At 46.9% G+C, this 27,500-nt stretch overlaps 1 protein-coding gene across 1 annotated transcript in view; it reads left to right on the top strand.

The window, feature by feature from the left end:
- SND1 (staphylococcal nuclease and tudor domain containing 1) overlaps positions 1-27,500 on the top strand; it is a 657,386-nt gene that overhangs the window by 279,722 nt on the left and 350,164 nt on the right. The window contains exon 9 of the mRNA XM_085884182.1: positions 14,406-14,547. Within this exon, the coding sequence (XP_085740308.1) occupies positions 14,406-14,547 (142 nt within the window). The remainder of the gene's footprint in view (positions 1-14,405; positions 14,548-27,500) is intronic.

Genomic DNA, 27,500 nt, shown 5'->3' with positions numbered 1-27,500 from the left:
GTGTGTGGTGGAGTGGTGCTGACATGTCGTCCACTAGACGGTGGTGGTTCCTTCGGGTGGGTACCTGGAATGTCATGTTCCTAAGAGTTGGGATTGGGCCAGGCATCTGTCTGGGGGATGGCCAGATGGAGGCTCCTGGAGTACTGATGGAAAATGTATTCAGCAACACGCTGCTCCAGCGCATACTCCCCATGTATGTATGTTACGGTCCCCATGATGTCCTTCACGAATAGTAGGCAAGTTATTCGCCGGCACCATGGCCAAATTACAAATTCCTGCCCAAACTACTGTTGGGAAGGTAATGACAAATCACTCTCTCATCACAGGTAGGTCAGTGGTCTTTCTGTCCTCCACCATCTCCTCTCCTGCCTTGCCCCCCCCCCACCCTGCTCTGTCTGTGCTCTGTTCCCCCTATATTTCCGCTGGGTGTTCAAGTTCTGCCAAAAAAAACCCTTCCAGTGAAACTGCCAAAATCAAGAATCACTGCTCACCTTCACTCTTTCATTCCTCTATTTTTCCCACCTCTGGAACAAACTCCCACACTCTCTTCAATCCCACTCCTCCCTCCAGTTCTTCAAAACTGCTTTTTACCACCATCTCATATCTTCCCCCATCAAAAATCTTGATCTTTTGTACCCCCGTAAGTCCACCCCATACCCACTTCCTTCAAATTCCGTTTTCCTTCCGGAAAGTTCCTAGAGTACCCTCGAGTTTACCCCATGCACCCCACCCCGTCCCTCTCCCTTCTACAGATCTCTGATTGTCTCTGTTCCCCACTTTTTTTGTTCTTCCCTCTCCTCCCCCTCTTGTCTCCTGCCTTGTTATATGGTGGGGTACATGGAGCAAACCAGACGGTACTTTGTACATGGTGTACAAAAATAAAAAAAAAACTTGTGAAAGCACCATACATTAGAATTTGATGATTCCTACCAAGTTACATCTAAATCGGGTGAATACTTTTAAAATAGAAGTCAAAAGTAGCAATCTCAGAATTGTAATGACCTTTAACCTTTGACCTTGACGTTCTTAATATGCAAATTTTTGATGGGATTTGCAAGGCATCAGGAGGCTTTGATCCTTAGAAGTTCCGCAAAGATTGGGGAAAATAGGACGACCAGTTTTAGCATCATGTGTGATGAAGGTTGTGATCAAGTTTCATCAAAATCGTGTGTGTAGTTTCAGAGAAAAACAAGGAAATGCCTCTATTGAGAGTGGGGGGGGTGTCAAACGACTCCCTTACACCCCCCATAGACCCTGATATACACTACAAGGCCAAAAGTATGTGGACACCTGCTCATCCAACATCTCATTCCAAAATCATGGGCATTGATATTGAGTTGGTCCCCCCCCCTTTCTGCTATAACAGCCTCCATTCCTCTGGGAAGGCTTTCCACGAGATGTTGGAACATTGCTTGGGGATTTGCTTTGGGGCTCTGTGTAGGCCAGTCAAGTTCTTCCACACCGATCTCGACAAACCATTTCTGTCGGGACCTCGCTTTGTGCCCCAGACCATAATTCCTCCTCCATCAAACTTTGCAGTTGGCACGATGCATTCGGGCAGGTAGCGTTCTCCTGGCATCCGCCAAACTCACATTCATCCTTCGGACTGCCCGATGGTGAAGCCATGATTCATCGCCCCAGATAATGTTTCCACTGCTCCACAGTCCAATGTTGGTGAGCTTTACACCACTGCAGCCAACACTTGGCATTGCACATGGTGATCTTCGGTTTGTGTGTGGCTGCTCAGCCATGGAAACCCATTTCATGAAGCTCTCGACGAACAGTGTTTGTGCTGACGTTGCTTCCAGAGGCAGTTTGGAAGTTGGTAGTGAGTGTTGCAACCGATGACAGACAATTTTTCCATGCCACGTGCTTCAGCACTCGGCGGTCCCATTCTGTGAGCTTGTGTGGCCCACCACTTCGCGGCTGCGCTGTTGTTGCTCCGAGACTTTTCCACTTCACAACTAGAAGGGCACTTGGTGGAGCACATACCTCCGCCACGTAATGCCTGATCCACAAAAACATATCGGGGCCGTTGCATTTTTGAGATATCATGCTATAGAGTACTATATCATTTCTGGCCCTAATCTCTCAATGGTGAAGAATCACTTAAAAAAAAAATTATAGTTGTTCGATCCCGATCTGGATCGTCACCAAAATCTCATCAGTTCATCCTTGTCACACCCTATCCACAAAATTTCATTTGGATCCGTCCACAACTTTTTGAGAAATCCTGCACACAAACAGACAGACAGACAAAAAAGGGTGAAAACATCACCTCCTTCACCTTTGGTGGCAGAGGTAATAACAGCACTTACAGTTGAGCAGGGCAGAAATTTGATGAACTGACTTGCTGGAAAGGTGGCATCCAATGACGGTGCCACGTTGAAAGTCACTGAGCTCTTCAGGATGGCCCATTCTACTACCAATGTTTGTCTATGGAGATTGCATGGCTGTGTGCTTGATTTTATACACCAGTCAGCAATGGGTGTGGCTGAAATATCCGAATCCACTAATTAGAAGTGGTGTGTGTGTGTGTGTGTGTGTGTGTGTGTGTGTGTGTGTGTGTGTGTGTGTGTGTGTGTGTGTGTGTGTGTGTGTGTGTGTGTGTGTGTGTGTGTGTGTGTGTGTGTGTGTGTGTGTGTGTGTGTGTGTGTGTGTGTGTGTGTGTGTGTGTGTGTTGAAAGACATGTTCCACGTGTTGGACCAGTTTGTGATTTTATCCAGATCTGCAGTGAGCGAAGAAGCTGCTGCTTGCCAGTCTAAGCAATGACAGATGGTTCGACAGAGGGTGGAGTCATCAGCAAAGAGATAAAGAGGATTTTCCAGAGAGTCGGAGAGATCATTGATGAAAACCAGAAAAAGAACAGGGCCCAGAACGCGACCTTAAGGAACTCCAGCCTGGACAGGAAGAGGGGATGAGAGAACTCTGTTTCGGGCCACACGGTGACTGCAACAGGAGAGGAAGTCTGAGAGCAATGAGTGGAGATGGCCTTGGATACCATAGGAAGAGAGTTTGGTGAGCAGGGCAGGGTGCCAGACCATGTCAAAAGCATGCAATATGTCTAGGGATATGACTGATTTCACGTCTGGCATTGAGGACCTTCATCCATTGTTGGGAGAGCAGAAGCAGCATATCCAGGGTAAAGTGACCTGGTCTGATACCAAATTGATGATCAGAAATCAGAAATCAAGCCATTGGTGAGGAGGAAGGATTTTTATGTCAGAAGCGATGATGGAGTCCATAACCTTGCTGATGATTGGGAGAAGGCTGATTGGTCCGTAGTTGCAGGGATCTGTTTTTGCACCCTTTTTATGCAGGGTAGTAATATTTGCTGATTTCCAAGCAGATGGTAGATGACCTTGAGCAAATGGGAGGGTGAAGAGAACAGAGAGAGGGTAAAGAAGAGCAGAGGAGCAGGTGCAACTGGACATCAGCTCACATGTCCTGAAAACCTGCTTTGCTGCTCTTTCACATCCTCTCTGCCCTCTTCATTCTGGTCATTTACCATTGGTCATCTTACATCTGCTCAGAAATCAGCCAATGTCACAGCATTACCTAAAAAGTGTGTAAAAACTGATCCCCTGAACAGACGAATCGGCTTGCTTCCAATCCTCAACATCATGAAATCCATCATCGCAGTTGATATTAAATCCTTCCTTTTCTCCAACAACCTCATCACAGATCACCAATTTGGTTTCAGACCAGGTCATTCCACATTGGACATGCTGCTTCTTCTCACCCAACAATGGATGGAGGCCCACAATGTCAGACATGAGATCAGGGTCGTCTCACTGGACCTATCTCGTGCTTCTGATACAGTCTGGCATCCTCAGTGGGACAAAAGTCTGAGTCTTCAGGTCCTTAGTGCTTCCAGTCTTGCTCTTGCTTTTGGTTGCAGCAGGTTGATCAGCAACTCTATGGAGATGGGGACGTGCCAGGCATCTGCCTGGTGGAAGGCCAGACGGAGGCCCCGAGAGTACCGACAGAAAGTGAACGCAGCGATGCTCTGCTCTGGCGCGTGCTCCAATACCTGACCTGACCTGGCATCCTGCCTTGCTCTCCAAACTCTCTTCCAATGGGATCCAAGGCCAACTCCACACATGGCTTACTGACTTCCTCTCCTCTCAGCCAACGTGTGGCACTTCACTTCACAGATTCTTTCATCTCCTGTCTGTGTCAAGGCCCAAGTGCCCCAAAGCAATGATCTGGGCTCAGTCCTATTCCTGATCTTCATAAATAATCTCTCTGACTCTGAAATATTGCTTTATCTCTTTCCGAATGACTCCATCCTCAGCTGTGACATCCCTCATCTTCAGACAGGCAGGCTGCAGTCTCTTCCCTCTTTTCACACCTTGCCAAAATCACAATCTGGTCAGACACTTGGAATATGTCTTTCAATCCTGACCAATCTCACACATTCACGATCTCTCAATGAAAGGACCATCTGGCAAACTCCCCACCCCCATTCCCCCATCTACCATTCTTAACAATCCTCTTGAGAATGTTCAATCATTCAAACTCCTGTGTTTCACTATCAGCCACGACCTTTCTTGGGCAAACCACATTTCAAAGTTGGCCTCCAAAGTCAGTCGCCGATTAGGGATCTCTCTCTCTCTCTCTCTCTCTCTCTCTCTCTCTCTCTCTCTCTCTCTCTCTCTCTCTGTTTCTCTCTCTCTCTCTCTCTCTCTCTCTCTCTCTCTCTCTCTCTCTGTTTCTTTCTCCCTCTCCTCTCTCCCCTATCCCCTCTCTCTTCATTCCTCTCTCCTGTCGCACCTCCTTCCTCCCTCCTCTTCCCTTTATAAGGAGTGAGGTCTGGTGTCACCAAGCATCTGCCCTGCCTTGACCCACGACACTCGTCCGCCTCCCTCTGTCTTCAGTCAGCACGCTCCACTCTTCAAGCACCCTGACTTTATGGATATCCCTCCTCACATAATCCTCCCATCTCAAATGCGGTCTTCCTATTTTCCTCTGACCTTGTTCCCTTAATCTGTCTGCTCTCTTTGCCATTCTCTCTTCCCTCATCCACATGAAGTGTCCAGCCCACCTCAGCTGGCATCTCCCCAATCACCCCGTCAAGCTCATCTGCACACCAATCTCCTCCCTCACTTCATCAATCCTCTTCCTTTCCACCCTCTTCACTCCTGCAATCCTTCTGACAAAGTTGTTCTCACAAACCTGCAGCCTCAGTTATTGTCTCTCTGTCAGTGCCACAGTCTCGAGACCGTAAAGTAGGTCAGTGCTACACATGACAGAACCTTCCCTTTCAGTTTTCGTGATATATTTCTGTCTGCCATTACTCCCTCCCCCGTCCTCCCCAGATTGCACCCACTTGAATCCTCCTCTGCACATCTGTCTCGGACTGACCATCCCCTGTCACTGTTGCTCCCACATACCCAAACCTACTTCCCCTGCCTGATCTCCTTCCCCTCTAACCTGATAGTCATTTATTTTCTCTGCTGCCGACCAGCATCACCTCAGTCTTCTCCATATTCATCTTCAGCCCTTGCTTCCCAAATACCTCCTCCCACTCCCACTTTTATTTTTTATTTTTTTTTTATTTTTTTTTTATTTTTTTTACATTTTCCATGACCTAATCTGTTGAACTCTCTCATACATTAATATTAACAACAAAAACGATCTTATGATGCTTCATCTTCCTCTCTCACACATGTGGTACTCTTTACTGTTTCACAATGCACTACTCTTCTGCTATTTCAACAGACTGCTTTCATTTCGACCTCTCCTTCATTCCTTGCCTAAAAAATCCAACTATTACAGCGCTTCTTCTCTCCATGCTCTGAATTCGCCTTCATTGCATCCATCAAGAATTGTGTTAAATCGCATCTCTGACCTAAAACTTTTAAAAACCACAGTTTGCCATGGATGCTCGCTTTCCATCAACCATTCTTTTTTCCAACTTCAGTGCCAACTCACCCCCTCACCCCTCACTCTCACTCTCAAAGCAACCATCCCTCTCTTCTCCCTCCAAGCCTCCCTCTCACCTCTTTCAAAAATTCCCCCTCACCTTTCTCCCACCTTTCATCCCCCTCACTCTTCCTTCTCTAAGTTGCCCCCTCTCATCCACCAACCTGCCTCCCTCCACTGCCCTCTCACCTCCATCTCTTCACTCCACCTCCTCAAATACTCAACTGCCATCTTCCTTGTCTCTTGTCCCCCCTCTCTCCCAGCACCACAGAGCCTTTTCTCCTCCTCATTCGGCCCCCTCCCCTCGCTATTCTGCAATACCCCACACTCCTTCAGCAACCCTCCTTACCTCCCCCTCGTCCCTCGTCCTACCCTCCCCCGCCCCCTCCACCTCCTGCACCCAAAGCCTCCTCCCCTACCTCTTCATTAAAAGTGTGGACCTCAAATATCCGGGGCCTTCGCTCAAACCTTTCAGATCTTTCCATGCAGGTTGCCACTGACAAACCAGACATTATCTGCCTAACAGAAACTTTCCTCTCCCAAGACGTGTCTGACTCCCAAGTATCTCTCCCTGGTTACTCCCTCTTACGGTATGACAGACCTGAGCCTCGTCCTGGTGGAGGTGTTGCTCTCTTCATCAAAGACTCTATTCCTCACTCTCCCTGCACTGCTCTCACTCCCCCACACCCCCAGGAATACCTCTGGCTTCGGCTTCCCCTCCACTCCCACCTCATGTTTATATGTGTACTGTACCGTCCACCGAACAGTGATGACTCCATCTACACCTCACTCTCCGAAAACATGGACCATCTTCTATCTTCTCATCCAAACTCTCTCTTCCTCTTATGTGGCGACTTCAATTGTCATCACGCCAGTTGGCTAGGTGTGGGTACCTCTCTCACCTGCCATGGGACATCAGCAAAAGCTTTCTGTGACTCATTGGGACTGACTCAATCGGTCAACTTCCCGACCCGGATCTCAACCAATGGTACTCCATCTCTTCTGGATCTGATTTTGACAAATTTCCCTGACAATATCTGCTGCTCTTCCTTCGCTCCAATTGGTTCTTCTGACCACGTCCTTGTTAAAGTGGACATCTCTCTGGCTGTTATCAGAGAACCACCTCACCGCCGTCGAGTCTGGCATTTCACTCAAGCCGACTGGCAGGGTCTCCGAGCAGCCATCAAACTTACAGACTGGTCTCCTATCACTACTTTCTCAAACATCAACTCATCCTGGGAATTCTTTCAAAGAAACTTGCTCTCCCTCATGCACAGATTTATCCCCTCTCGTGTTCAGTTGTCTTACCCTTCCTCCCGCCCTTGGTTTACTGAAGCTTGTGGCGAGGCAGTTGTCCTGAAACAACTTGCCTTTGCCTCATGGAAAGCAAACCCAACTGAGGGCAATCTCAGTTCTTTCCACAAAGCTCGGAACAAGTGTGTAGCTACCCTCAGGAGAGCCAGAAAACAACATCTTTCTCATCTCAAGTCTGAACTCTCAAACCTCTCTCCCTCCTCAAAATCCTGGTGGCGTTTAATCAAATCTGTTTCTGGTGTATGTTCCCCCTCCATCCCCTCCCTTACCTCAAATGGCCGCACTGCTGATTCCACACGTGATAAAGCTGAATGTCTAAACTCGGTGTTTGCAGCTAAATCTTGTGTCCCAAACCCATCACTATCTCTACCCACTTTACCCAGTCACACCCAACTGTCCCTGGACTCTGTATCCTTTTCTCCTGACAAGGTGGAGAGCTTGCTTTCAAACCTCGAGTCAGATTCTGCAACCGGTCCAGACGGCATCAGCCCACGTGTCCTCAAAGCCTGCTCTTCTGCTCTTGCTCACCCTCTCTCTGTTCTATTCACCCTCTCATTTTCCCAAGGTCATCTGCCATCTGCTTGGAAATCTGCTAACATCACTGCCCTGCATAAAAAGGTGCAAAAACAGATCCCTGTAACTATAGACCAATCAGCCTTCTCCCAATCATCAGCAAGGTTATGGAATCCATCATCGCTTCAGACATGAAATCCTTCCTCTTCTCCAATGGCTTGATTTCCAATCATCAATTTGGTTTCAGACCAGGTCACTCTACCCTAGATATGCTGCTACTGCTCTCCCATCAATGGATGGAGGTCCTCAATGCCAGACAGGAAATCCGAGCCGTATCCCTGGACATATCACGTGCTTTTGACACAGTCTGGCACCCTGCCCTACTCACCAAACTCTCTTCCCATGGTATTCAAGGCCATCTCCACTCATGGCTCACAGACTTCCTCTCCTGTCGCAGTCAACGTGTGGCCCTAAATGGAGTTCTTTCATCCCCTCTTCCTGTGCAGGCTGGAGTTCCTCAAGGTAGCGTTCTGGGCCCTGTTCTTTTTCTGGTTTTCATCAATGATCTCTCGGACTCTCTGGAAAATCCTCTATTTCTCTTTGCCGATGACTCCACCCTCTGCCGTACCATCTGTCATCCCTCAGACCGGCAAGCAGCAGCTTCTTCGCTCACTGCAGATCTGGATAAAATCACAAACTGGTCCAACACGTGGAACATGTCTTTCAATCCAGACAAATCTCACACTCTCACTATGTCTCTTCGAAAGGACCGTTTACAAAACCCCCCATCCACTTTCTCAACAATCCTCTGGAAGAAGTCTTTTCTTTCAAGCTTCTGGGTCTCACTATCTGCCATGACCTTTCCTGGGAAAGTCACATTTCCAACCTTGCCTCAAAAGCCAGTCGCCGACTGGGAATCCTCCGTCGTGCAAAGTCCTTCCTCGGCCCTCTTGAGCTCCTGACCACTTACAAAGCTTTTGTCCGTAGCCTGATGGAGTACTGCTCTCCCCTCTGGGCTGGTGCTCCTGCCTCCCACCTTTCTCGACTTCACGCTGTCGAAACCAGGGCTTTTAAGATCATTGGCATCTCCCGCAATGAAGCTGAGTCTTTGGGCCTCTCACTCAATCACCGCAGGTTGGTCGGTGGTCTTTCTGTCTTCTACCGACTCCTCTCCAGCCTTGCCCCCCTGCTCTCTCTGTGATTTGTCCCAACCACATTTCCACAGGGCGCTCAAGGTCCGCCAACAACCCCCTTCTGGTAAAACTACCAAAATCACGAATCACTGCTCATCTTCACTCTTTCATTCCTCTTTTTCCCGCCTTTGGAATAAACTTCCTCACTCTATTCTTTCCCATTCTTCCCTCCAGGCTTTCAAAACAGCTGTTCACCACCACCTCTTATCTTCCCCCATCCAAATCCTCGAACTTTTCTACCCCCGATAATCCACCCAAGCCCACTTCCTTCAATTCTCCTGCTTTCCTTCCTGAAAGTCCCTTTAATGTCCATCTTCCCCTCGCCATGTTCCCCGTCCCATCCCCATCCCTCTCCCTTCCACAGTTCACCTGTGTCTGTTCCCCAATGTTTTGTCCCTTCCACTCCCGCCCCTCTTGTCTCATGCCTCCTTGCTGTGAGTTGTGTGTTAGCTCTCATACGAGCCTCGACCAAGGTATACAAAAAAAAAAAAAAAAAAAAAAAAAAAAACCTACTTCCCCTGCCTGATCTCCTTCCCCTCTAACCTGATAGTCATTTATTTTCTCTGCTGCCGACCAGCATCACCTCAGTCTTCTCCATATTCATCTTCAGCCCTTGCTTCCCAAATACCTCCTCCCACTCCCCCAGTACTTCCTGAATCTTCCACCCACTCTCCACCACAACAGCGAAATCATCTGCATACACCTTCCTCCCAATACTACCCCTCAAGCTCACCTTCCTGCGTACCAGCTGCATCACCATGATAAATATTAGTGGGCTGAGAGAGCTTCCCTGTCTCAAACCGATTCTCACGCTGAACGCAGACATCCTCGGACCAACCAAAACTCTTCCCTTCATTCACTTGCACATCCCTTCCACCAACATGACTTCTGCTTCCGGTACTCCCATCCATCTCAATGTCACCATCACCATCTCTCTTACGACAGTGTCGTAGGCCTTCTCCTCGTCCACAAATCTCAATGCCATCTCACCTTGCACCTCCAATCGCATCTCCACCAGCTATCTCAGTGCAAACATCCCATCCATCATCCCCCTTCCCTTTCTAAACCCTTGCTGCTCTTCGCCGATCTTTATCTCCACATTCTTCCTTATCCTCCATTCAGAATATTCTCCAGCACCTTCATCAAGTGACTTCAGAGCATAATGCCTCTGTACTTCCCTCAATCTTGAATATTGCACTTCTCCTTCCAAATCGGCACAATGAACGATGTCCCCAAATCCTCTGGAATTGAACCCTCTCTCACACACACACATTAAACATCCTCTTCATCCAACTGACTCCGACTTCTTCCGCTGCAATCATCATCTCTGTACGCACCTCATCAATGCCTGGTGCTCTTCCCTTCTTCAACCTTTTCAATTCCATCCATACATCCTCCTCTGTGATCTCCACCAAATCCACTTTCCCTTCCACATAACACGGTAGGTAGCTCCAGCTTGCTATTGCTTCCTTCCTGGTTCAACAGCTCCTTGAAATATCCTTCCCACACATTCAATACTGCCCCCCTCCCCCCATCCCACCATTGGCTGAGCTGTGTCCACAGGCCCAAGTACAAAACGCAGCCCACACTGCCCCAACTCACTACAGACCGAGCCATGTCCTCTGGCACATGGACAAAACGCAGCCCACCCCGTCGAACTGCGGGCCGAGCTGTGTCCACATGCACAAGGATTGAACACAGCCTGCCCCGCTGAACCGCTCCACTCCATCACAGCCGAGCCGTTTCTGCAGGCCCACGGAGAAAATGCAGCCTGCTCCACCGAACTGCTCCACCCCACCACAGTCGGAGTCACGTCCACAGACACAAGGACGAAATGCAGCCCACCCTGCCGAACTGCTCCACCTCACCACTGGCTGAGCCTTGTCCACTGGCACAAGGAAGAAATGCAGCCCACCCCGCTGAACCGCTCCATCCTCCGTCATACAAATTCCTTCCGTTGCATACCTCAACTCCTATCCACCTGCAAGGATATCATCAGCAGTTTGATGGAGTGCTGTTGCCTCTCTGGGATGGCTCCCCTGCTTCACATCCTGCTCAGCTTGATGATGTAAAAACCAAGGCCTTCAAGATTATTGGAATCTCCCACAATGAGGCTGAGTCTAAGGGCCTATCACTTTACCATCACAGATAGGCCGTTGGTCTCTCTTTTTTTCCACCGCCTCTTTTCTGGTATCGCACCCTGAGCTCTTTCTGTGCTCTGCCCCCCACCCTCCCCCACCAGGTTTCTGCAGGCCACACGGAGTCCACCATCAACCCCCTTCTGTACCTAAATCCAGAATTACTGCTCACCTCCACTAATTCGTTCCTCCTTTTTTTTTTTACCATATGAGAAACCAACTTTCACATTCTCTTCAACCTCATTCTTTCCTCCAGGTCTTCAAGATAGCTGTTCACCACCATCTCAGGTTGTTCACAATCCAAAACCATGATCTTTTCTACCCTTGTTATGCCCCTCCCCCAACCCCACCTCAATCCCTCCTCCAAATTTCCAGTTTTTCCTCCTTGGAGTGTTTTGTATCCATCTTTTCCACCCTCTGCATCCTCCACTGCTCCCCATTACTCCCCACACCCATTGTTTGTCCATGTGTCCCTCCATCTTGGTCTTCAATGCTGCTGTTGGTGTTTCCCCCTTCTCTAAACTGTTCCTTTTTGTCCTGTTATGTACAGATCCATTCAGTGTCCCAGCTCTTCCATGAGCATCGACCATGCAAACAAACAAAAAATTCAGGAGGGTAATGGAAAGGATGAAAAAAGGGAGAAAGGGAAGGAAGTGAATTGGAAGAGTAAAGAGAAAGGAGAATCCAAGGGCAGAGTGAAGGGCGGAAGAAATGAGGAATGCATAATTAAATGTGGTTTGGGAGAGTTGAAGTGAAGAAAAAACAATCTACCATGTTGAGCAGCAAAAAACAAGCAGCAGCTCAGGAAATGCAACTTATTAAATTAAATAATCTGAGCAAGCTGTGAAAACATTTAGGTTGCACTCCTGGCCAAACCTTTTTTGATTGCAGTTTCATTTGTACTCGGAAATACCTTGTATGGGTTGGTTGTCATATCCGCGCTATTTGTGCAATCTCCATTTGGCTATGTAATATGGACACTGGATTTTATGAACGGAAAAGCAATAAGAGTCTGCTAACCGCAGTGGAATATAAGTTGCAGCTGACGTCTTCAGTGTTAGACCTTCGTCAGCACAAATGAGCCTTTTGCTCTGACAAGGTGTTTAAATAGTCTGCTGACGCAGACCGACATGAGCCTTCAGGAGGACTCGTAATCCATAATGTAATATGTACAATTTGCCTTGTGCCGTTTCATATCCTTTCATTCCTGTGTTTCAGATTCAATACACTTGTGACTCTTTTCTTCTGCTCGTGTTTTGTTTGAAAGCAGTGTTACGAACAAAAGCGCCGCTAGGATTTGTTGTGCGCTTACCACCTTTAGAATCATCACATTTGCAATTACTGCCTTTGTACCATTATTTAAAAGATTTTCAGAAGAAATTTATGACATAATTAATTTATGCATCTGACAGTGTTTTGATTGCTATGTTGAATTATGTCTACCCCTTATCCATTCAGTGATGTTAATTTGAGAGCTTGAATTCAAGAATAAGAAATGATACATTTAAAAAAAAAAATTTTGTGTGTAAAGCGGTTCTCTCTGAGTTTCTTGTGAAATATGCACATCCATGGCGTTCGAGTGATTTGGGCTGAACATACTTTTTGGTAGTTTTGAAATGCCTGCCAGATGCATTACGATTGAACTGCAAAAAAGGGAAGAACAAGCAATCGGAGCTGTCACGTAACTGTAAATAAATTGTCTCCTGCTGTTGTGCAAATGCAACGAGATTTTCAGTTGCTGCCAGCTCTCAGATGAACGGCGGCTTCAGCTTTGGTATGATTTGTCTGTTTGATACTAGTTTCTTGGATTTTGAACAATCTTTAAACTTCATTATTTTTGGCAATCTATTCTGATTCTGATGTACCATGCTCTGTTGCAGAGCACCGGTGCTGCTGAAGCAGATTATTGTCAAGGGTTATACCAGGTGGTCTTGCATTGCTTTCCCAACAGTAGTTTGGGTAGGAATTTGGAATTTGTCCATGGTGCTGATGATGTCTCACAGACTTCCCGAATGACACCGTGGGATCTTTAACGTACATCGGTAATGCCGGCAGATGGGATGCCCTTTTAACGTCCATCCGAGGGACGGCACACACACATTGATGAAACACCGGGATGACAGTTTATAGCTGGGTCAGAGGTTTAAATATTCCTGGAAGCTCTTTTTTTGTTGGGCAGTTTGGGGGAAGGGCATTTGACAAGGGGTCTTTAACATTCAAACCTCTTACGAAGCTGGCTGGCTCTCTAGTCTGCTTTCACATTTTACAATGGAACTATTTGGCTGATTAGGGATACATTGGCAGTATAATTGCCTCTAAGCTGTCTGGATCTGAGTTTGAATCCTGGCAGAGGAGAATACAGTACAGTTAAAACTACAGCATCTGTTGCAGTAAATATTAATGTATGCTACATCATGAGGTAGACCTTGCTGCAAACGTGGAATTTTGCCATTTCCATCTGCTTGTGCTTGCACTTGTGATCTTACATTGACTTTTCAAAAGATTTTTGGCCAAATTCAAAGTTTCCTATATTTTTCCACCTCCTTCATGAGCAGCATTTCTCGTACTCTGTCTTCATATTCTCTGTGTTGTCGAGCGTGCTCGTTCCTTCTTTGGCCCCGTAATCTGAATGCACGCACACACATTATCCAATACTGCATCTTAACTGCAATGGTAACCATAAACCCATGTGCCACACCAGCACTTGCTGCCAGGCTCTGGAAGAATAGGTGCACCTGCCACATATCCACCCTGTTTTGGCATGCATTATTACACAGATAATGAGGTTTTTCAATTGTAGCCAGGAAAATGTTAAAGTGAAAATGCTACTCTCTGGTTGTTGCACTCTGTGAAAGAGAAAGAACCACCAACTGATAAAAGCAGCGTTACCTGCTACACTACTTCCCTCGGTATCAGCAAGCCTAAACATACCAATGGAATTGAGGATTAATCTGCCCAAAGGTGTGCTCACAATCACGTTAACAAGCCTGCCGTTGCAATCATTGATTCCAATTGTCCTTTGACCCTGTGCTCGATTTGTCAAAAATTCAAAAAGGTGTTATTGATCAACAGTGTGTGCTGCAGTGACTTAAAAATGACAATCTCATTCAATATTCCACAAAGTACATTTTGTTCCCAAAATATGAGCCGTGGAAGGATTTAAAATGACAGTTACCCACACGATTCAGTTTACTTTCACCCATGTCTTCATTGTGGAACTTACATGAAGCTCCCTCACAATGCCTTTTCCAACTCATCGATTCTCTTTTTCTCTTTCCCTTTCCAAACCTCACTCCTTATCCTACCCTAATGTTGCAGGATGTACAGAAAGCAAAGCAATTCTTTCCTTTCCTGCAACGAGCTGGGCGAAGTGAGGCTGTCGTCGAGCACGTGTTCAGTGGTTCTCGGCTTAAGCTTTTCCTTCCCAAGGAAACTTGTCTCATCACCTTCTTGCTCGCTGGTATGTACATAAACCTTCTGATTGTACACCTTCTCTCAATCTTGTTTTCCTTTGTCACTCATAAGCCTGCAATATGCGGAGGTAATTTGTTTGTGTGAATCCCAGGTTTTTTGGGGGTTTTTTTCCTTTGATTTCACTGTGATTTTGCCTGAGTTTCTTCATATTCATTTGAGTGTACGTTTCTTGGAATTTCCCTGCATATAACTCGTTTTCACCGGAATATTGCTACAAAATTGTCCGTTGCCGAAGAAAGCAAAATCGGCCATCGGATTTTGTTGACATTTCCTCCACGATCCACACAATGTCCACAAGGGATGTCTTCGCATTTGATGCTTCTTGCCTCAGGTTGAGTGAATTTATATAATTGAGTTGTCAACTTCTCAACCAAAGCAAATGTTGGATGCTAACATTTAAACGCGGGAGTTTGACATTAACCCGGAAGGTGTCGTCGACTTGCAATGGCAATGGACATTTCTTTCGCCTGTGAACATCACGGGAGTGCGTTGATTGCCGGAGAATGGTCACCTGTGATTCGTATCGACGATTTACCTTAAGTGTCTCTCTAGTTATGTACAACGAGCATGTCGGTGGGGAAATTGAGGGAGAATATAAATTGGGGAGGGGTCAGGGGTTGGAGTCTGGGGTTCAATCCCAGGCTGTTTGTGTTTTGAAATGAGAGTTTCAGTACAAAACCGAGCGCTCTAATTTTTTCCTTGCTTCTTACCCTGGTTGGTTTGCTTTTGGAACCCCAAATTAATTTGCCCTTTAACCTGATAAATCTTTACTTTCATATCTTGGGATCATGGAGTGTAATGTATGTATAATTCATGAAACAGATTGGTGCAAAGATGCATTGTAAAATTTATTGTTGCTCGTAACATTTGAACCTGTTTCGCAGGTTCGTGAGACGTAAAGCCATTATGCTAGCCCGGCTTACCCAGTGTGGATAAAAGGTGTCTGTCCATTTGATGATTGTTAAAACTTATTCCCCTTTGGTCTATTTAAACATTTAAGCGATAGCAGAGCTTAGTCAGGCGATGAAACATAAGTTTGGTAATGGTCTGTTGATAAAAATTTAAACGTTCTCAAGTCATTGTCAAATTTTACATTGGCAGAGTTGGTTCAGATTTAGCTCTTGGGCTGATTGTCTCTTCATTTTTACCAGTCCATTCTCACCATTTAAAGCCCTCACCCATCCCTCCAGACTCCCACCTCGCTCATCCCTCCAGACTCCCACCTCGCTCATCCCTCCAGACTCCCACCTCGCCCATCCCTCCAGACTCCCACCTCGCCCATCCCTCCAGACTCCCACCTCGCCCATCCCTCCAGACTCCCACCTCGCCCATCCCTCAAGACTCCCACCTCGCCCATCCCTCCAGACTCCCACCTCGCCCATCCTTCAAGACTCCCACCTCGCCCATCCCTCCAGACTCTCACCTTGCCCCTCCCTCAAGACTCCCACCTCGCCCATCGCTCCAGACTCCCACCTCGCCCATCCCTCCAGACTCCCACCTCACCCATCCTTCCAGACTCCCACCTCGCCCATCCCTCCAGACTCCCACCTTGCCCATCCCTCCATACTACCACCTCACCCATCCCTCCAGGCTCCCACCCCACCACTACCTCCTCCCACCTCCACCCCACCCCCTTCCTCTTCCCACCCCCCTCCCAACTTCCACTCTCCCTCCTCCAAACTCCATACCTCTCCCTCCTCCCACCTCCACCCTTTCCCTCCCACTTTCCACCTCACTCCTTCCCATGTATCCTTGCACCTCCACCCCTTCCTTCGTTCCTTCCTCCTTCCACCCCTTCCCCTTCCTCCTCCCACCTCATCTCCCTCCTTCCTGACTCCCCCCTCCTTTTCCCTCCCTCCTAACACAAAGGTAGCCGGTGTTGCACGCAATCTATTGGACTACCACAATTTGGAGATGGACATTTCATTCATCAAGCTGCAAAATGTTGAACAGAAAGAGCAATATAATTGAACATATTATTGCGGCCCGGGGTTCAGGGATCGCCACAGGGGAAGCACTCGAGTTTCTCGTCCCGATACCCGGTCCCGATAACTCTCTGGTCCAACAGGCTGTAGTTCTTACACAGCTGTAGCCACTTGACTTAGACTACCAATCGAACAGGGTTACACTTTGATGTTTGCACGAACCCTTTCTCTTGGCACAGCAACCTAACTAGAGGCCACACCCTCGGCACCGCACCTGGTGATCTGCCGAGTGGAACAACAAATTAGGTGGGGTACAACTTCCCGTCTAACTATACTTGTACACCATGTCACACCAGTGAAGGAAAGGACAACCGAGACAGATTGTGTAAATAAATAAGTATTGCTTGTTATTTCCACACACTAGCAATCATTTAAAGGTGAGTACTTGCCGGCAAGAAAGCAAAAGACACAAATGAGCAGATTTAACTGTAATACATATTCTTTCTCATACAATGTTATTTACACAAGAGACATGGCCATCATTCAATCAGGGAAGAAGATGAAAACATGAGAACTTGAGAAAAAAAGAAAAGTAAAGAAAAGAAAACAATGGACAAAATAAGTCGGGTCAATTATTTTCTCCCTCACCTCACACAACCCAACAGGGCTGTGCCAGTCCAAATATACTCAAGAATGGAGAGGTGGGGGGGGGAGGGGGAAAGGTTTGGGAAGATGCACAGTGGAGTGGCTATGCGATGAGATGTGCAGCCGCGTATGAGGTGCCCAGACCCAGTAGGCAAGTCCTCTCCAGCATGCAAGACATGTGACGACAAGCAGCTCACTCCATTTCTGCTGCAGCTCCCCATGACCCAAACAGCATTCTGAGCTTTCCACACTGCGCTGCCGCACACCATGGGCGCGCGCGCGCGCGCCCACACACACACACACACACACACACACACACACACACACACACACACACACACACACACACACACACACACACACACACACACACACACACACACACACACACACACACACACACACACACACACACACACACACACACACTCTGACATTTATTGTTGCAGATACAAGGACAAAATAGCAGGAGGTGCAAGACCATGATTAGAATACCACCAAAGCTGCTCGTGCTGACATAGAACAAGACTAAGTTTCAGCCCACCATTTCAAGTGAAATGGACTCCAAAGCCTCAGGGTGGGCGAGGGGGGAAGGAGGATGGGAGGGGGCATAGGAGGGAGCCAATATGTGAATCAGCAACAGCAAGCTATGCTGGGGAGCCATATTTAATTTAACTTGACGACTCTTCAAAACACTGCTGGAATGGGCTGAAATTGAATCACAAACATATTGTTGAAGTTCTGTGAAGCCGGCATTCCTCCTAGACTATGGCGTACAACATAGAGTGGTCCCGGGAGAGTTATTTCATAAGTATTCGTTTTAGATTGCCCTTCCCTCATGTCTCGTGGGTTCATGGGACAAAATGCATTGAGGGCCTTTAGGCAAGTCTTTATTTCTATCCTTTATCTATTTTATTTACTTTGCTCCACACATGATCTTCTCTTCATGCATGCATGTCTGCATAGTAACAAGACAGCTCATTAGCATATGCCGCCAAAACCTCATTCAAACTTCACGCCATTCCTGAACTGACCATCACCTCAGATCTTTTCCGTACTTGAACCACAACACTACGCCATTCCTATAACCATCACAATGCCCTTATAAAAATCCCCACATCCCTTCAAGCTCACTTACCTCACCATAACACTACAATGCTTCACCCACCTCACCACAACCGCTACGAACACCGCAACCACAGTCACCACCATGGACACCCACACTGTCCTTTGACGATATCGGCAACCATGGACACTACCTTCCATTATAGATGCTTGTGTTTGGAATGTTCTGACAAGTCGCTCAAAGTGAAAGTATGCACTAGCATCCATTCAACATCGCCTGGATAGCCGAAGTGCTCCGCTCAGTTTTGGCCCCAATTTGGTGTCCAGCGCACGTTCATGGCCAGAAAGCACCCCCAGAAGCCCGCACCCCATGTTAATGCCAGAGTTCAGAAACGAATGAGGCCATTTTCAGCGTCAGTTACTTGCAGGGGCAGGGCTAATACTTGGGAAAGAATCAGTGCACCAATGGGGGTGCTTGGGAACACCGACTGACCATCCTGATTTGACTTTAGGCTCCTCCCTCACCAGATGTCTGAAATACCCTGTGAAGGGGTTTTAGGAGTTCTGAGTTCTGGGTTGTTGAAGAGAGAGAGACTTTTGGCTTGGTCGGCGGTACGGGGCTAAAGACGGAGTTGAACAGGCGGATGGATCTGGGGGAATGGAGCAGGCAGAGCAGAGTGCTGGGTGTGCGAGTGAACCAAGCGCCAGACCGATCAATTATCAGACAATTAGCAGTTACACTTAGACTTTCTTACACTTCATAAGTAGGCTATCTTCTCTCTTGCTATCGAACTTTCTTTGGTGCCTGATGGTGCCTGTTTTGTATAGTGTAAAGTTAAGATTGTGGAAGTACTTTATATCAGTGTATGTCTGCACTGTGTCCTTTATTGTGTCTTCGTAAATGTTTGCATGCGTAAATGTTTGATATTGACTTCCGGTTCCGGTTTTGAGCGGCAAGAGGTCTCCTTCGGGGCTCCCTGCTGACATTCTCAAAGTTAAGTTCCGGTTGTTATTTGTCCCGTTTTAACTGTTTAATTTTCTCACCTACATGTTAATGTGTGTTCCTAGTTCGGTTTTGTTTCAAAAATCGTGCTATTTTGTGAGTATTTATGTCGACGTTCTTACCTGGTGTTTGAGGCCTAGTCCTAGGCTTGAGGCCTACCGGTTCCACTTGGTGTTCGATCGTTTTTTTTTGTTTGTTTGTTTTTTCTCCCCATTACCTTCAATTTCTATCCTCCCCATTACCTTCAATTTTCATCCTCCCCACTTTCCAAACATCCCCCATTCTCCCAACTAATCTCTTTCTTATCTCAAAAAAAAAATAAAAAAAATAAAAAAAAATATACCCAACAACAACAACAACAACAACACGCTCACCTTCTCCCGATTCTGCTACTTCTTCTTCCTCTTAACTTCCTCCTCGTCTTCCTCGATTTCTTTTTTTTTTTTTACATTTCCATGACCTAATCTGTTGAACTCTCTCATACATTAATATTAACAACAAAAACGATCTTATAATGCTTCATCTTCCTCTCTCACACATGTGGTACTCTTTACTGTTTCACAATGCACCACTCTTCTGCTATTTTAACAGACTGCTCTCATTTCGACCTCTCCTTCATTCCTTGCCTAAAAAATCCAACTATTACAGCGCTTCTTCTCTCCATGCTCTGAATTCGCCTTCATTGCATCCATCAAGAATTGTGTTAAATCGCATCTCTGACCTAAAACTTTTAAAAACCACAGTTTGCCATGGATGCTCGCTTTCCATCAACCATTCTTTTTTCCAACTTCAGTGCCAACTCACCCCCTCACCCCTCACTCTCACTCTCAAAGCAACCATCCCACTCTTCTCCCTCCAAGCCTCCCTCTCACCTCTTTCAAAAATTCCCCCTCACCTTTCTCCCACCTTTCATCCCCCTCACTCTTCCTTCTCTAAGTTGCCCCCCTCTCATCCACCAACCTGCCTCCCTCCACTGCCCTCTCACCTCCATCTCTTCACTCCACCTCCTCAAATACTCAACTGCCATCTTCCTTGTCTCTTGTCCCCCCTCTCTCCCAGCTTACCTCCCCCCCTCGCCCCTCGCCCTACCCTCCCCCCCCCCCTCCACCTCCTGCACCCAAAGCCTCCTCCCCTACCTCTTCATTAAAAGTGTGGACCTCAAATATCCGGGGCCTTCGCTCAAACCTTTCAGATCTTTCCATGCAGGTTGCCACTGACAAACCAGACATTATCTGCCTAACAGAAACTTTCCTCTCCCAAGACGTGTCTGACTCCCAAGTATCTCTCCCTGGTTACTCCCTCTTACGGTATGATAGACCTGAGCCTCGTCCTGGTGGAGGTGTTGCTCTCTTCATCAAAGACTCTATTCCTCACTCTCCCTGCACTGCTCTCACTCCCCCACACCCCCAGGAATACCTCTGGCTTCGGCTTCCCCTCCACTCCCGCCTCATGTTTATATGTGTACTGTACCGTCCACCGAACAGTGATGACTCCATCTACACCTCACTCTCCGAAAACATGGACCATCTTCTATCTTCTCATCCAAACTCTCTCTTCCTCTTATGTGGCGACTTCAATTGTCATCACGCCAGTTGGCTAGGTGTGGGTACCTCTCTCACCTGCCATGGGACATCAGCAAAAGCTTTCTGTGACTCATTGGGACTGACTCAATCGGTCAACTTCCCGACCCGGATCTCAACCAATGGTACTCCATCTCTTCTGGATCTGATTTTGACAAATTTCCCTGACAATATCTGCTGCTCTTCCTTCGCTCCAATTGGTTCTTCTGACCACGTCCTTGTTAAAGTGGACATCTCTCTGGCTGTTATCAGAGAACCACCTCACCGCCGTCGAGTCTGGCATTTCACTCAAGCCGACTGGCAGGGTCTCCGAGCAGCCATCAAACTTACAGACTGGTCTCCTATCACTACTTTCTCAAACATCAACTCATCCTGGGAATTCTTTCAAAGAAACTTGCTCTCCCTCATGCACAGATTTATCCCCTCTCGTGTTCAGTTGTCTTACCCTTCCTCCCGCCCTTGGTTTACTGAAGCTTGTGGCGAGGCAGTTGTCCTGAAACAACTTGCCTTTGCCTCATGGAAAGCAAACCCAACTGAGGGCAATCTCAGTTCTTTCCACAAAGCTCGGAACAAGTGTGTAGCTACCCTCAGGAGAGCCAGAAAACAACATCTTTCTCATCTCAAGTCTGAACTCTCAAACCTCTCTCCCTCCTCAAAATCCTGGTGGCGTTTAATCAAATCTGTTTCTGGTGTATGTTCCCCCTCCATCCCCTCCCTTACCTCAAATGGCCGCACTGCTGATTCCACACGTGATAAAGCTGAATGTCTAAACTCGGTGTTTGCAGCTAAATCTTGTGTCCCAAACCCATCACTATCTCTACCCACTTTACCCAGTCGCACCCAACTGTCCCTGGACTCTGTATCCTTTTCTCCTGACAAGGTGGAGAGCTTGCTTTCAAACCTCGAGTCAGATTCTGCAACCGGTCCAGACGGCATCAGCCCACGTGTCCTCAAAGCCTGCTCTTCTGCTCTTGCTCACCCTCTCTCTGTTCTATTCACCCTCTCATTTTCCCAAGGTCATCTGCCATCTGCTTGGAAATCTGCTAACATCACTGCCCTGCATAAAAAGGTGCAAAAACAGATCCCTGTAACTATAGACCAATCAGCCTTCTCCCAATCATCAGCAAGGTTATGGAATCCATCATCGCTTCAGACATGAAATCCTTCCTCTTCTCCAATGGCTTGATTTCCAATCATCAATTTGGTTTCAGACCAGGTCACTCTACCCTAGATATGCTGCTACTGCTCTCCCATCAATGGATGGAGGTCCTCAATGCCAGACAGGAAATCCGAGCCGTATCCCTGGACATATCACGTGCTTTTGACACAGTCTGGCACCCTGCCCTACTCACCAAACTCTCTTCCCATGGTATTCAAGGCCATCTCCACTCATGGCTCGCAGACTTCCTCTCCTGTCGCAGTCAACGTGTGGCCCTAAATGGAGTTCTTTCATCCCCTCTTCCTGTGCAGGCTGGAGTTCCTCAAGGTAGCGTTCTGGGCCCTGTTCTTTTTCTGGTTTTCATCAATGATCTCTCGGACTCTCTGGAAAATCCTCTATTTCTCTTTGCCGATGACTCCACCCTCTGCCGTACCATCTGTCATCCCTCAGACCGGCAAGCAGCAGCTTCTTCGCTCACTGCAGATCTGGATAAAATCACAAACTGGTCCAACACGTGGAACATGTCTTTCAATCCAGACAAATCTCACACTCTCACTATGTCTCTTCGAAAGGACCGTTTACAACACCCCCATCCACTTTCTCAACAATCCTCTGGAAGAAGTCTTTTCTTTCAAGCTTCTGGGTCTCACTATCTGCCATGACCTTTCCTGGGAAAGTCACATTTCCAACCTTGCCTCAAAAGCCAGTCGCCGACTGGGAATCCTCCGTCGTGCAAAGTCCTTCCTCTGCCCTCTTGAGCTCCTGACCACTTACAAAGCTTTTGTCCGTAGCCTGATGGAGTACTGCTCTCCCCTCTGGGCTGGTGCTCCTGCCTCCCACCTTTCTCGACTTCACGCTGTCGAAACCAGGGCTTTTAAGATCATTGGCATCTCCCGCAATGAAGCTGAGTCTTTGGGCCTCTCACTCAATCACCGCAGGTTGGTCGGTGGTCTTTCTGTCTTCTACCGACTCCTCTCCAGCCTTGCCCCCCTGCTCTCTCTGTGATTTGTCCCAACCACATTTCCACAGGGCGCTCAAGGTCCGCCAACAACCCCCTTCTGGTAAAACTACCAAAATCACGAATCACTGCTCATCTTCACTCTTTCATTCCTCTTTTTTCCCGCCTTTGGAATAAACTTCCTCACTCTATTCTTTCCCATTCTTCCCTCCAGGCTTTCAAAACAGCTGTTCACCACCACCTCTTATCTTCCCCCATCCAAATCCTCGATCTTTTCTACCCCCGATAATCCACCCAAGCCCACTTCCTTCAATTCTCCTGCTTTCCTTCCTGAAAGTCCCTTTAACGTCCATCTTCCCCTCGCCATGTTCCCCTTCCCATCCCCATCCCTCTCCCTTCCACAGTTCACCTGTGTCTGTTCCCCAATGTTTTGTCCCTTCCACTCCCGCCCCTCTTGTCTCATGCCTCCTTGCTGTGAGTTGTGTGTTAGCTCTCATACGAGCCTCGACCAAGGTATACAAAAAAAAAAAAAAAAAAAATGCCCTTTTGCTTCATTTGTTATAATACATTGGTTGTGTCATAAATGTACCCAGCTCGTCCTGTCTTTTCCTCCATTGGTCCAGCGTGGTCCGCAAGCAGATTATACGGGAAGTTCTGCCGCATGTAATTTGCTCTTATTAGCCAGTGCATACTCGCAGCTCCACTTGGCTGCACTTGATCCGGTGAATAATTAGAGTATGCATTGAGGGCACGTGATTTCCACCCCCCCCCCCTCTTTGGTGCGACTGTCCACAGGTAAGGTATTACGCGAAGTAGTGTAACCCTGCTAGGATTGGCATTACCAATCAGGGTTTGTGGTTACTTTGCAAACCGCCAGCGTGCAGAGTGTCTGTGCCTGGCGACCTGAGGACCGGGCGTTTTGAAGGGACCCGAGTGCTTCACTTTGTGGCGAGCCTCGTAACCCCGGATCCACAAAAATATTTTGTAATGCAGGGGGTGGATAACATTAATACAGAAGCAGACTCTCAGGAAAGAAAAACTGGAAAGAAAGTTGGGAGGGGCGGGTGGAGGGTTGGGGTGGGGGGTATAACAGCAGTAGAAAAGATTGTTGTTTCTGTAAAGGGATGATCTGAGAGAATGATAAACTGCGTTGAAGACCGCGAGGGAAGAATGAGATTGAAGAGAGTGTGGAAGTTGGTTCCACACGCAGGAAAAAAAGAGGAATAAAGGAATTGAAGTGAGCAGTGATTCTGAATTTCGAGTTTCATGAGAAGGGGGTTGCTGGTGGACTGTGTGCATCCTGCAGATACCTGGGGGGAGACGAAGCACAGAGAGGGCAGAGGGTACAAGACCAGAAAGGAGGTGGAAGAAGATAGAGAGACCACCGACCTGTCTGCGATGGCAAACTGATCGTCCCATAGACTCAGCTTCATCGTGGGAGATTTCAATAATCTTGAAGGCCTTGGTTTCCATTGAGTCGAGATGAGCACGGTCGAAGGGAGAGGCACCAGCCCAGAGGAGAGAGCAGTATTCCATCAAGCTGTGGATGAAAGCATTGTTGGTGGATGTGAGTTCACTAGTGCCAAGGAAGGTCTTTGTACGACAGGATGCTCAGTCGGCGACTGGCTTTGGAGGCCAACTTTGAAATATGGTTTGCCCGAGAAAGATCATGTCTGATGGTGAGATTTGATCAGGAGTTTGAATGACTGAACCTATTTGAGAGGATTGTGAAGAAAGTAGATAAGAGACCTTTTAATGTGAGAGTGTGTGAGATTTTGCATGTGGAATTTGTCAGGAGTTTCCTTCTCTTTCCATGTTGTCCACCCCATGCATCCTCTCCTGCCTCCCATTCCTCTCCACACCCATTGTTTATCCAAGGAGCCATTTATCATGGTTTTCAACTCTGCTGTTGGTGTTTCCCCACTCCCTCTACTGTTCCTTTTGTCCTGTTGCATCCTGATCCATTAGCTGTACTAGCTCTCACAAGAGTTGAGATGATTTGATATTTCTGGCTCTGTGGCTAACAATGCGGGAGATTTGTATGATCTTGCAGGCCTTGGTTTCCATGGCGATAAGCTGATCAAGGTGTGAGGCAGGATCAATATGTGTAACGTTGATGGTGAAAGGCAAAATAGGAAGACAAAGGCAGGAGAGATCTCTGCTTCCTGCTGTGATATATAGCAATGAACATTTGGGCTTTTGTCACCACTGTCTCCATGATGGTAAGTTCGAATGCAACAGCACCATCACCTCGTGGGAATCCAGCTTCCACAGCACGAGCCTACAGATGTCTTTTTGTACATTAAGTTTGAGAACAGTCAACGGCTGAGTACTATGAAATATTCTGGTCATGACCAACACAGAGGCCATTTTAAACCTCAATGGTTTATTGGCTGGTCAGCCGCTTCTGGAACTCTGGTGAAGGCCAATGCATTCAAACAACTCCAATGAAGGGTAAGGCACAAAACATCAGCCTCATCTTGTTTCCCATGGCGGTAAACTTGCACTTTATCAACTTCTATTTGGGAATATCCATAGCCTTCTCCGTGCCAACACAGTCCATCACGAGTCTTTACCAAGACTGCTATTTTTCATTGTACAGGGCATTTCAAAAGTCTGGAATCATACGGATATTTATATTGCAATTCTATGAGCATTATAATAATTGCTCAAATTGGAGCCACTGCCATGCATACCCAAATTAATTATTGTCTTGAAGTTTCTTTGAAAGTTTGTAAACATTGACAAATCAAATTTAGCCATGCACATTTGTTTCTGATTTCATTCTTTTGATCTTCAATGAGACATGGTCTCGTTGTATAAAACACTGATTTTGCGTCCCCAAATAAAAAAATACAAGTGGCATTAAATCTAGACTACGCTGGGGGTCATTCCATCAGTCCTCGGTGTCCTATCCACCCCAAAATCCGTTTCTCAAATAGAAATTCCTACGATTTTGGACTTTTGAAACACCCTGTGCAATGTGAGATCAAAGAGTTGGAGAAGAGAGAACTTGAGGTCAAGAACGAGAAAAGGACTACAAACTCTACCTAGGTTGGAAAGAAGGCTGATCAGTCTCGAGTTAAGAGGACTTAGGTTGGAAAGAAGACTGATCAGTCTCGAGTTAATAGGACGAACGATAAACCTGTCCTTACGGATTCGTTAGTTCTCCCAGAAATGGCATATTTTAGTATGAACTGTAATGGCACTCCACCCCTCACCAATCGGGACCGTTACGAGGCCGTACAAATTTACATATAGAGAGAATATCCGCTTTCCCACCTCACCCCTCCCCACCCCTGGGACCATGAACTTTTTTATACCTCGTTAAACCTTCATGTGCAGACCCCCAGTTTCACCAGAAGCAGTTTTCAACTCATTCCAGCCAGTGGTTTAAGAGTGCAGAGAAGCACACAAAGAAACACATAAACAGACACTTCTCTGAAGTGTGATTACTCTTGGCATAAAAAATTCACATGAATGGGATTTATGTTTTATCTTTCCACATTGAAGATGCATGACACAGGACAATGAAGGACTTGTAAAAAAGCAATTAAAAAGAAGAAAACACAGAAGATACACCTACTTTTGAAATTTAGAAGCTCACCTTTTCTGGAAGGGAGTGTGACATAGTTATTGGGATGAATGAATTGCAGATCTGGGCCTTTTCAACTATAAATGCAGTTCATGTGTGTTCTGTTTTGTCCTGAGCTATGTCCACCTGTGTCCATGAGTGAAGGTAAAATTAAGAGCATGCGCATATGTTACATCACCGTTGTCACATGCAATCAGAAAGGAAATATGCCTCGTGTTGGCTTAACCATGAAAGTGATTGCTTTAAGATCTTAGGGTCTCGAGTTCGAGCCCTTGTTTTTTATCACCATTGAATTAACACCAGGTGGGGTTGACTCAGCCTGTCATCCTTCCGAGGTTGGTGAAATGAGTTCCAGTGTACTGGTAATGGGGTCACACCCGCAGAAAAGTACTGCATCAGCGGCAGTCACACCCCCAGAAAATGATGCAACCAGCAGCCACATGCTGCACAAGATAGCCAGTTATATAAAGGAAATGAAAGTGTTTAAACAAAGAGAACACGTCATTGAATATTATTCAGGAATATGGAATTGATTATGTGATGCTGTCACATGGTAATGCGCAACTCCACTCACTATGAGGTGAACGTCTCGATATATAGATATATATATATATATATATATATATATATATATATATATATATATATATATATATATATATATATATATATATATATATATATATATATTCTTCTTCTTCTTCTTCTTCTTCTTCTTCTTCTTCTTCTTTCGGCTGCTCCCGTTAGGGATCGCCGCAGCGGATCATCTGTATGATCCGCATAGTGATTTGGCACATATTTTACGCCGGATGCCCTTCCTGACACAACCCTGGTCGCCTCTTCCGACAGGGACATGGTACACCTATTTTAACCGGGGTATACACCGGCCCAGTATACTGGTACTCATTTCGCCGACCTCGGAAGGATGACAGGCTGAGTCAACCCCCTGGTGTATTAATTCAGTGGCCCAACGGGCTTGAACTCAGGACCTCTTGGATCCCAAGCCGCT

The sequence above is a fragment of the Eptatretus burgeri genome, chromosome 6 (assembly GCF_056783735.1).
Source record: "Eptatretus burgeri isolate ZD-2024b chromosome 6, Ebu_testis_v1, whole genome shotgun sequence".
NCBI lineage: Eukaryota > Metazoa > Chordata > Myxini > Myxiniformes > Myxinidae > Eptatretus > Eptatretus burgeri.
This window is presented reverse-complemented; position numbering and strand designations above follow the sequence as displayed.